General features: G+C 54.3%; 1 protein-coding gene across 2 annotated transcripts; it reads left to right on the forward strand.

Annotated features, from left to right (window-relative positions):
• Window positions 1–2,266: 2,266 nt before the first annotated feature.
• On the forward strand, window positions 2,267–11,390 carry ZNF692 (zinc finger protein 692). Of its 2 annotated transcripts, none has more exons than XM_012661303.1 (12): window positions 2,267–2,463; window positions 3,055–3,245; window positions 3,512–3,543; window positions 3,879–4,142; window positions 4,691–4,739; window positions 4,832–4,963; window positions 5,308–5,529; window positions 5,619–5,696; window positions 5,799–5,877; window positions 7,429–7,543; window positions 10,634–10,733; window positions 10,906–11,390. In XM_012661303.1, the coding sequence occupies exons 2-12, from the start codon at window positions 3,067–3,069 to the stop codon at window positions 11,195–11,197; spliced, it is 1,542 nt and encodes a 513-aa protein (XP_012516757.1). In that variant the 5' UTR covers window positions 2,267–2,463; window positions 3,055–3,066; the 3' UTR covers window positions 11,198–11,390. The 2 variants fall into 2 exon arrangements, with proteins under 2 accessions (XP_012516757.1, XP_012516758.1); XM_012661304.1 differs by lacking the exon at window positions 2,267–2,463 and adding an exon at window positions 2,513–2,561.
• Window positions 11,391–11,419: the final 29 nt, after the last annotated feature.

Here is an 11,419-nt window from a genome sequence, read left to right on the forward strand (position 1 = left end):
TTTGGACATCATATATTTGGGATGTTTAGGCTGCAGAGGAGAAGGCTGGGAAAGTCAACAATTATCATATACCAACAACACACAAATAGTTCCCTAAAATGATTTCAGGGAATAATGAGTGCTATGAAGAAAACAGAATAGGGCACAGTGGGTAGAAAATGGCTGAGGAAAGGGACCTTTCTGGTGGGTGATCGTAGAGCTGAGGTTTACATGATGAGAAGGAAGCTGGGTGAGGGGGTGAGTGCTCCACAGAGAAAAGAACTCCCTCCAGCATGCTTGACACACTGAGGAAATAGCAAAAAGGTGAGAAGGGCTATGACAGAGTAGACAAAGGAGGGAACAGTGGGGGAAGATGCCAGAGAAGCAGCCAAGGGCCAGATCACATAGGGCGGTGAGAATATGGTAAGGGTTTTGAATTGCACTAGAGACCACCAAAAGGTTTTAAGCAAGAAATTTGATCTTTGGGGTCATTTTCCCTGCTTTGTGAGGGTAGAAGGTAAAGTAGGAGGCAGATCTTTTAGGAAGATGGGGCCACAGACCAGGTGAGACGTGATGGTATGCCAGGCTAAAACAAGGTCCTGGAAAGGAATCCATGCCCTAATCCCTGGAACCTGTGAAGATTACCTTATATGGCAAACACTTTGCAGATGTAATTATTTTAGGATATTGAGATGAGGAAATTATTTGGATTATTCGAGTGGACTCTTAAATGTATTCACAAGCATCCTTGTAAGAGAAGCAAAGGGACATTTGACACAGAAGAGAAGGAGGCAATGTGACCACAGAGACAAAGATTGAAGCGATGTGGCCACAAGGCAGGGAATGCCAGCAACCACTAGAAGCAGCTAGAAGAAACTAGAAAACGTTTCTTCCCTAGAACCCTTACAGGGTGTGTGGCCGTGCCCACACCTTGATACTGGACTTCTGGCTTCTAGAACTGTGTGACAATAAATTTTTCCTGTTTTCAGCCACCAAGTTTGTGGTGATTTGTTACACCAACCACAGAAAATAAATACAGGTAGCTTTGAGTAGGGTTTTAGCAGTGCAAGGGTCAGAAGTGAATGGAGTCAAGATATATTTTTGGAGATATGACCAACACCACGTATTGATGTATGTGGTTTGGGTGTCACAAAAGGAAAAGAGTTAAGGCTGATTCCCAGGTTTTTGGTCTTAGCAAGTGGGTGGATGATGACATTGTTTTCTGAGATGGGAGAGGGGAAAGGCATTATTAAGTGTTATATGTTTGCCATAGTCATGTTTGAAAAAATATCAGCTAGCATGTGTCAGTGCTGTCTACATGCCCGGCACTATCCTCGGTTCTGTACATGTATTAAGTGTATTAACTCAGTTAACCAGGGAAATACAGCCGAACGGTTTTATGTGTGTGTGTGTGTGTGTGTGTGTGTGTGTGTGTGTGTGTGTGTGTGTAGCTGAAAGAGAGCTAGGCTGGAAATCTAAAGCTGGGAGCCCTCGTACTTAAAGCCATGGAACTTGATTAGACCATCCAAGAAGAGAACATATCCAGAAGAGAGAATACTTGGTCCAGATCCTGAGCCAGAGTACACTTCATCCTTTGGTGGGACAGAACGGGAGGATTCAAAAAATGAAAGAAGCCAGCGAGGAGGGAGGAAAACCAGGAGCTAGTGAAGTCACAGAAGTCAGACTAGGGGAAAAAAGTGCGGCGGGCCATAAGGATGAGGAGGTAGAGATCTACACACTCACAAGCTGTTTAGGGAAGAGAAGCAGAGAGAACCAACCACTGCACTTAGCAACATCGCGGTCGCAAGCGCCCTTGAGAAGCGCCATTGCAGCGGCCTGGGGAAGAGGGAAGCTCCATTGCAGCCATTCGAAGAGAAGAGAATGAGAAGTGAGAAGGAGCCCACAGAGACCTAGGCAACTTTTCGGAGGAATTTTGATGCCCATAGAGACTAAGGACCACAGCAGGTGGGGCCTCTGCGGCACAGCGAAGGCTCTAGCCGGCTTTTGAGGAGGCTGACGCTGCGCTACGTTGGCTTACCAGTGAGGGGGAGTCAAAGGTGAGTGCAAACTGGGAACTGAGAAGGCAACGTCCCTGGACAGGCTGGAGGCACTGGGGTAGGCGCCCAGGAGGGCTTGACCCTACCTTCCCTCCAGGCCTCTGGTTTCAAAAACAATCCAACCACAACTCCCCGCGGCGCCGCGACACCCGCGGGCAGCTCGCGCGGAGGAACCGGGCTTCCCGGTAGGCGTTGCGCGGCAGCCACTGCGCAAGTGCGAGCCGTCAGCGCCCTCCCCTCGGGTCCGGGCCCCAGTTCCGGGCTGGAGCCACCGACGCAGAAGGGGACGGTTTCTTCTTAAAAGAGAAACGGCGGCGGTGCTCGCGAGGTGGACCCCGGTCCTCCCGCAGCTCTCCGGGCCTGCGCGCGAGCCCGGGGAGGCGCAGGCGCAGTCGCAGTCAGGGTGAGGGCGGGCGGGGGCGCGCAGGTAAGGCCGCGGTGGTGTAGGCCGGGGGTAGGGGGTGTCGCGGCCGGGCGTCTGGACGGCTTGGGAGCTGCCATGGGGATGGGTCCGTTCTGTGCATCGTGAGTGTTACGTGGGTCAGCCCAAGATGGGGTGGCGGGCACCCTCAGACCTCTTCCCCGACCCCACCCCCGCTGGACCCAACTATGAAGAGCACCCCCAGGTGCACACCGGGACACGTTCCCTCCTTCCCCTATAAACCGGTGAGGGCTGATGCCCTCTTCAAGATGAAGTGTCTGTGTCCCCACCCCAGTTGAAATTTCCCCACGAAGGTCTCACACCCCTTCCTTGGGCTGGAGGGCCCAGGCCTTTGTTCTGACTTTGATTCTGTCCACCAACCTCCCACCTGACGACCTGTGTAAGCGCTCAGCTTACACACCTTGTAATATGAGGAGGGGTGGTTTGGCCCCATACCTGCTGCTGCTATTAAAATAGTTTAGTCCTGCCCCAATTCACTGATGAGAAAACTGAGGCCCTAGAGGCGGGTGGAGCCCAGGTCTCGGACTCCACAGTTCTGGGGTCCCTGATGACATACATGTCTCTCCCACCCTTCAGGCTCTGGTGCACATGGCTTCCTCCCCGGCGGCGGACTTGTCTCACAGGCGGAGGGAGAAGCGGCGCCAGTTGGATGCGCGCCGCAGCAAATGCCGCATCCGCCTGGGCGGCCATATGGAGCAGTGGTGCCTTCTCAAGGAGCGGCTGGGTTTCTCCCTGCACTCGCAGCTGGCCAAGTTCCTGTTGGACCGGTTAGGGGTCCGGGACGGGGTTCTGGGGAGGGGACCCAGGCAGCAGCCCTTAGCGCCCTCTCCAGGGCCAAGTGCTGCCGCCAGCTCCTTTCTCACTTCAGCAGGAGGGCCTATGTGGTTTGTGGTCTTCTAGGGTCCTATCCCCTCTTCGTGGTCCAAGCGAATAGGGTGCCATTAGGGCTGGCCCCTCACAGGTGTGAGTGCCCAGGGCAGAGGGTGGTGGCCACCTGGGCCCTGAGCTGACCTGCCTCTTCTTCTGCTGGCAGATACACTTCTTCAGGCTGCATCCTCTGTGCAGGTAGGCAGGGGATGGCTGCAGGTAGGAGCCAGAGGGAAGAGGGGCAACAGGGAGACCCAGAAACACTCCGTCTGAGTGGGTTGGATCAAAGGGAGCCCTGAGTGAGTTTGGGGATGGAGGGGTGAGTTGGGGAGCCAGAGTAGTTTGATGAGGGCAGCCTCTGGGGAACGAAACAATATATCAGGACCTTGAGGGGTCTGGGCTTTGAAGAATAATAAAAGAGTAGGGCTGAGATTGCCCAGGAGTTTGGAGGGTCAGGGCTGTTGGATATGGCTCTTCAGGGTGAGAGGAGGAGGCCTCCCAGCTCAGCCTGACTGCTTCCCCCACCCTTCCAGGTCCTGAGCCTTTGCCCCTCAACGGTCTGCAGTATCTGGTGCTCTTGTCTCATGCCCACAGCCGAGAGTGCAGCCTGGTGCCTGGGCTTCGGGGGCCTGGGGGCCAAGATGGGGGGCTTGTGTGGGAGTGCTCGGCAGGCCACACCTTCTCCTGGGGACCCTCTCTGAGCCCTACACCTACGGAGGCACCCAAGCCAGCACCCCTTCCACATACAGCCAGGAGAAGTTGGTGCCCAGAGGCCAGGAGTGGGCAGGAGCCTGCAGGTAGGCCGGGGAAAAGAAGGGTTGTGGAAAGAGAGGAGGAAAAAGATTTCCTATTTTCTGTAGCTCAGAGCCGTGCTCTCTAACAATGATCCTTTCTCAATGGAAAAACTCTATGCTGACAAGGAAACGTATCCTCAAATACATTGTTAAGTATAAAAAACAAAACACAGAATAGGGTGTATGGTATGCTATCATTGGTGGAAAATAAAAATAAGAGGGAAAAGAATATTTATTTCTATGTACTTGTGAATGTATCTAAAAGATCTCTGAAAGGGCACATAGGAAACCAGGTTGCCTGTGGGAAGAGCTCGGTGATAGGGGGACAGTATTAGAAAGGAGACTTTTCACTGTGTACTTTTTATACTTTTATTTTTTTGAACCATGTGACTGTGTCATCTCTGAAAACACCCTCTTCCATTCCAGTAGCCTTTGCCCCCCTCGTCCCCTCCTTTTTAAGAGTCTCCCATCACTTCGGACCTTAGAACTCTACCTGTTCTCATCCCTTGAGCCCAGAGTTCCTTCCCCTTTGACCCTGCCTGTGCCAACAGGTTTGGAATCTGAGCATAATGAGAGGACTCAAGAGGCCAGATTGCCCAGGTGAGGATACAGGTAGGAGGGCCAGGGTGGACCTGCATGAATAGTGGGGGTGAGGGAGTAGGACCTCAGGCTTGCCTTCTTTGGGCCTGCAGGGGGGTGGGACCCCCACCAGAGACCTTCCCACCCCCAGGAGAGGAAGAGGGTGAGGAAGAAGAGGACGATGAGGATGAAGAGGAGATGCTCAGTGATGCCAGCTTGTGGACCTACAGCTCCTCTCCAGATGAGCAAGTTGGGGTTGAGGGAGGGTGCTGAGCAGAGCCAGAGAGGGAGGAAGTGGCTGGCCTGTCAGTTCAGAGCTTTGCAGACTGGAGGGATGGGTTCGTTGGTGGGGAAGGCAGGGTTGGTTTGGGGGAAGGCGGAAAGAACTGCAGGCTTTGAACTGAGCGGGTGGCAGGGGCAAGGTCAGGCTTGGGGAGACTGAAGGCCGAAAGCAGGTGTGAGTGCAGAGCATGGCGGGGGTAGGGTTGTTCCAAGTTTGGGATCTTCTCAGGTTAGCAGCTAGGGTTGAGCTGGGGGCTGGCTGGGTGCCCAGAGAGATAATGCCCTCCTCCTCTTTGTTTCTTTTCAGCAGTGAACCAGATGCCCCCAGACCACCCCCATCCCCTGTCTCTCACACACCTAAGGAGGGGGAGACACCACCAGCTCCTACAGCTTTCTCCACTCCTCTTGCTGTGCCATCCTTGTCAGCATCCTCATTGGGTTCCAGGGCTCTTCTGCCTGTGGAAGTTGAGGGACAGCTGGAGCTCACTGGGACCTCTCGAGCAGCCCAGCAGACTGAGCTCTTGGCCAGGTAACCAGATGGCTGAGACAGAGAGGGCTACAGTTCCCTGGGATGTGGCCCTCCCTCAAGGCCCTCTGCTCCCTCTTTGCTGCCTGTAGCACTGGGAGTCAAGCCCAGTCTGCTCCAACTCCAGCCTGGGATGAGGACACTGCACAGATTGGCTCCAGGAGAATTAGGTAGGACTTGGGGACATGGGACTCTGAGGGGGCGGGGCAAGAGGAGAGAGGCAGAGGAGAGTAGATAAGAGTCATTCTGCTGCTCTCCATTCTCTTTCCCAGGAAAGCTGCCAAAAGAGAGCTGATGCCTTGTGACTTCCCTGGCTGTGGAAGGATCTTCTCCAACCGGCAGTATTTGAATGTGAGGGGCACAGGGTGGGGCCTGTGTAGCTGTTAGGATAGGGGAGAGGGGCTGAAGGAGAAGCTGAGGAAAAGGAGCCTAAGGCATGGCGGGGCTTAGAGCCAGGCAGAGGAGGGTTAGGGTGGACATGCAGAGCTTTCCTATAATAAATAACCACTAAACCAGATGACTGGTAGTTGAGGCAGAGAACCAAGCGTCAGGCACACACAGTCACTGCCTGCTACTGCTTGTTGCATGGACCCTCCGAGGACCACACAGAGATGATAGTGGCGTTCATCAGGCTCCCATGGGTGCTAATGACAATTCTAGGCACTTGACATGTATTAAGTCTTGATCGTCACAGCATCCCTATGGAGTAGGTGCTGATATTATTCCCACTTTGCAGACAGGGAAACTTAGGCACACAGAAAGGTTAAGTGTCGCCTGAGGCTCAGTTAGTGTGTGGCAGTGCTAGGGTTCTGAACCTGGTGGCCTGGCTCCAGAGTGCACGCTGAGGCCTCACCATGCCAGCTTGAGTGCGTAGTCCAAGAGCAGGAGGCCCGGGAGATGGTCCCGTCCCCAGCCTCATCGCATGAGACATTTGAGGCATAGAGCGGGAAGGGCCCAAGCCTCCCAGTCAGCCAGAGCCCGCGGCAGGGCAGGTCCTGAGGCTGGGCAGGGCCACAGACCAGGGGGATGGGGAGGTGCGAGTGGACAGCACGGGCAGTGCCGTCTGCAGCAGCGACATAGAAAGGAATCAAGTCCTGGAGTGACAGACAGTGAAGCTCTGGGCTGAGAAGAGCATTTGGCAGGGGCAAGTCGAACATACTGGAGGAGACTGAGGCAGCCCCCAGAAATTTAACTATGGAAAAACGGGATTATGAAAATGGGGACAGCCCATGCAATTTAGTGAGCCAGGGTAGCAAATTAGGTTAAACAAAAACAAATACTTCCGCATTAGGGAATTAAGATTGAAGAACCTGTTACCTTAAAAAAAAAAGTATTCCAGGTGGAGAGCCTGTGTGTGTGTGTGTGTGTTTCCAAAATAGATTTAAAAGAAAATCACATATATGTATACATAAAATATATATATATATATACCTATAGTGAGCTGTTAGTAGAAAGTAAATAGCCTGGAAGATACTGTTGTATATTAATACTGACACCAAAGAGGATAATCACAGTCACCCAAACTACTTCCCCCTCTCTGGCAGGCAGTTAATGCGGGGGTTCATGAACCAGGAGTGTCACCCAGAGTGGCACTTTGTACAGGGAACACTGTAGGACATTGCAGGGTAGGGTATGACAAGGGGTGAGATAATGGAAGTCCAGAGCAGAAAAGGGTGAGGGCAGAGTTCAGTGGTCAGGACGGGATGGATGTGGTGCTCCTGGTATAGGTGAGGACCTGGGCCCTGACGACATGAGTGGGCCCTGACAGGGAGAACTGCTGGGGCCCAGGGGACAGGACGGGGGCAGAGAGGAGCTGCCTGCCAGGTCAGCTTAGTCGGTCTCCCTCGGGAAGGCAGCTATCCTTTTGCCTCTTCTCTCCCTGCCACCCATTTCCTCCCCTAGCACCACAAGAAGTACCAGCACATCCACCAGAAGTCCTTCTCTTGCCCAGAGCCGGGCTGCAGGAAATCCTTCAACTTTAAGAAGCACTTGAAGGAGCACATGAAGCTGCACAGTGGTGAGTGGTAGAATTCCACCTCCCTTCCTGGGGCCCTTCACTCTCCCCTATGTGGGTCCTGTCACCTCCCCTTCTGTGGGTTCCATCACCTCCCTCTGAGCGATGACTCTCACTCACTCATTCTATATTCCCTGTGTTTTGGGCACCTGCTTGTTTGAGACTGTTCTAGGTGCTGGGTGCAGCAGTGAATAAGGCAGGCAGCCTAACCCTTGTGAGGCCGCCGCTCTAATGATACAGGGCTAGGAAGACGTGTGGAGTCGGGAAAGGAAGAGAGCGTGAGGGAGGAGTTGCTGTTGTAGAAAGAGAAGATGGTTTGAGCAAAGACCTAAGTGAAGCGAGGAGTGGAGACCCGTACCCTACAGTTGAGGGCAGCACATGTGGGAAAGCCCTGAGGTGGCGTCTGCATAGCGTGTTCCAGGAACAGGGAGGAGGCCAGGAGGTGAGAAGGGAAGAAAGAGAGGTCATGTAGGTGGTGGGTACCTTGGAGACCCCTGCTAGAATGGCTTGGCTCCTGCTCCGAGGAAGACGGGCATCATCACAGGGTCTGGAGCAGCAGAGGGACAGGGCTGACTTGCAAACACTGTGGCTGCTGTGTAAAGAACGGGGACTGCAGATGGACGGAACCAGGTGCTCAGCTGCGAAGAGACTACAGAGGTGCGCACGCAGGTAGTGGTGGCAGCCTGGATTTGCTGGTGGCAAGTGAGTCAGTGAGAAGTGGCCGGAGGCTTACATATGTGCAGATGGAGCCAGGAGGATGGAATCTGGCCACTCATGGTGGGGCAGGCAGGGAGGAGCCAGGGGATGACTCAGAGGATTCTAGCCTGGGCATCTGGGCAGAAGATGATGGGATTTCCTGAAAATAAGGGGGAAAGTGGGCTTGGGGAGAGGGAAATTTGATTTGAGATATGCTAATTAGAAATCCCAGGAGATTTGAATCTGGAATCAGGGCAGGGGAGATGTCAGGCAAAAATATAAATGTGTGTGTCATGAGCATACGGGTGTCACTTAGAGCCATGGGGCTGGAGTGGGAGTGAGGGTAGGTAGAGGAGAGATCTGAGCGCAGCACACCCACTATTGCAGGGCAGCCCAGGCGGGCAGGGAGGAAGGGAAAGAGTGTATCTGGAGAACAAAGGACAGAAGGTACTCCAGGGCAGGGAGGAACCAGTGCTAGTACCATAGGCCAATTAAGGTGAGAATGAGAACAGGCCACCAAATGTGGCAGTGGGGAAGCCATCTATGGCCAGATGACAGGATGGCACACATGAGGTGCAGTCGAACCATGGGGGTGACAGCCAGCAATGGAGTGCGTTCAAGACAGAGTGGAGCTGAGGAAGTGGAGACAGTAAGTCTGGACAATTCTTTGTGGGGTTTTGCTGTGAAGATGAGCAGAGAAATGGGGTCTTGGCTGGAAGCCTGTGGGTTTGGGGCACAGAGGTGGGAATGATTCATACAGAGGGAAGGCTTGCTGATGCCGGGGCAGGATGGGGGACCTCAGATGAAGTGGGGTGGTTCTTAAGGGGCTCAGTGGAGGGCAGCCCCAGGAGAGCAGTTTGAGTATTTACGTGTGCAGGCACAGATGCAAGTTGCCTAGTGGATTTGGTGGGTGGAGGATGTGGGTGTTCTCTTCTGGTTTGTTCTGTCTTCTTGGTGACTTAAAAATGAGAGCATTGCTGAGTGAGGATGGTGGGCTGGAGGAGGCCAGTGGAAAGAGAAGGTGGTGTGAAATGTCTTCTGGATTCTAGAAAGTAGAAGAATGAACTGACCATGAAAATGCAGATGCAGAGGAAGCCCTTGAAACTTGTGGCTGTAGATGAAAGGAGAGGCCAAGGGGGAGTTTTGTACCCCCTCAGCACACAGGGGCAGGTCTGGAGCAAGACCAAGGGTTGTGTTTATCCTGAGCTGGGCTTTAACCAAGCAGGTAGAGCTGAGGGAGAGAGAGGGGCAGGCAGATTGGTAGTGTGAGTGAAGGAAAGCCACAGAGACGGCCTTGGAAATAGACCTGAGAGGGGACGGGGGGCAGGGAAAGCAGTGGGGCCAGTGGACCAGCCCTGGGATTATCATAGCAGGACAAGGTAGGACACCCTGGCTGGAACCAGAATGCTTGAAATTGCAGTTTCCAAGGTGGTGCTGTGCTTGGGTGTGACCTGGGAGTGGTGGTTGAGGGTGCTGGGGCATGAGGTCAGCGAAGTCAGGGAACAGAGGGCCGGAGGGCTGAGCAACAGCAGGAGTAGTGGCAGACGGGAGTAGAGGACCTGGGGCCAGAGCGGTGTGGATCAACGGGGAGTAAATGGGGACCAAGGGACGAGAGGCTGTAGATGTGAGAGTGTGGGGGGGTCTGCTGGCAGGGTCTTCAGAGAGGTGGTGGTGGAGGTATAAAGGGCACTGTGAGAAGCAAAGACACCTTCTCTCCTGTAGGCCCTGAGGGTGTAGGAGAAGAACCACAGCAGCTCATAGGAGCTGCTGGTGCTGCAGTGACCACAGGCAACAGGCTGGTGCTGTTGGAACTAGTAGGGAGGGCAGGTTCAGGGAAAAAGGAGAGGGGATTGGCTACCTACAGACACAGAGTTCCAGAGGCCACTGATGGGGGCTGGGACGGTGGAATAGGCAGGACGGAATGGGTGGACAATTCCAGGTGCCAGGGACTGTCCTTGGGCCTTGGACTTCATTCTTAATTCCTGTCTGTGACTCCAGGCTTCTGCTTGGCTGTGCCTGGTGCCTTCAGTCCACACATAAGGACCCAACTCTCCATTCCTTGCGTCTCCCATGGCGGAAAACCAGCTTAGAGACTCAGATGCAGGGAGGTGCACTTCTGCTGGGAGTGCCATGGTTTGGGCAGGGTTGGAGGAGTGACAGTAACGAAGTCTTTTGGCTGGGTGTCACATTCTCTGTGTTCATATCTCCACTGTCACGACCATGTCAGGTGAAGGCAGTCCAGACAGGCTCCATGATTTGGACAACTAATTAGAATCCAGGCCTCCTGACATCTAGTACCGGTGCACTCCTGTGGGGGATGAGGGATGGTGGGTGGGTGGGCTGAGGAGGGGCCACAGGCTGGGGGTGGATACTAGAGTGTCCTTCATGTGCCTGCAGACACCCGGGACTACATCTGTGAGTTCTGCGCCCGGTCTTTCCGCACTAGCAGCAACCTTGTCATCCACAGGCGCATCCACACTGGAGAAAAACCCCTGCAGTGAGTGTGGGAGACCAGGGTCTGAGGGCCAGGGACCAGAGGCCAGCGGGGAGGAAGTGGGGTCCGGCAGTCAGGCAGGCAGGACACCCAGGCAGTGGGAAGCAGAAGGAACTCCTGGGGAAGTCAAGATGGGCCGAGGCCTCTTCCTTCCCTCCTCTGTCCCTGGCTCCAGGTGTGAAATATGCGGGTTCACCTGCCGCCAGAAGGCCTCCCTGAACTGGCACCGGCGCAAGCATGCAGAGACGGTGGCTGCCTTGCGCTTCCCCTGTGAGTTCTGCGGCAAGCTCTTTGAGAAGCCAGACAGTGTTGCAGCCCACTGTAGCAAAAGTCACCCGGCCCTGCTCCCAGCCCAAGAGTCACCCAGTGGCCCTTTGGAGCCTTGTCCCAGCATCTGTGCCCCGGAGCCTAAGGGGTCCAGGCCCTGTCTATCTCCTCAGGCTGCAACCCTGCTCCCTCTACAATAAGCTCTTCTGTGGCTTTGGCTTTGCGGAACCAGACCCCAGGGACAGAAAAGGAGCAAGGAGAGAGCCCAGATGCCTGGTACCCTGGAACTAGGGTGATGGGGAGTACAGGCTTGGGACAAAACTGGGATCTAGGGGAGCTGGACTACTTTAGTCTTCCCAAAGGACAGAATAAACAGAGTATTTTACGTGGGCATGTGTGGGCAGAACGAGTATTTCGGCACC

This window comes from Propithecus coquereli, unplaced genomic scaffold (genome assembly GCF_000956105.1).
Source record: "Propithecus coquereli isolate 6110/MARCELLA unplaced genomic scaffold, Pcoq_1.0 Scaffold703, whole genome shotgun sequence".
Classification (NCBI taxonomy): Eukaryota; Metazoa; Chordata; class Mammalia; order Primates; family Indriidae; genus Propithecus; species Propithecus coquereli.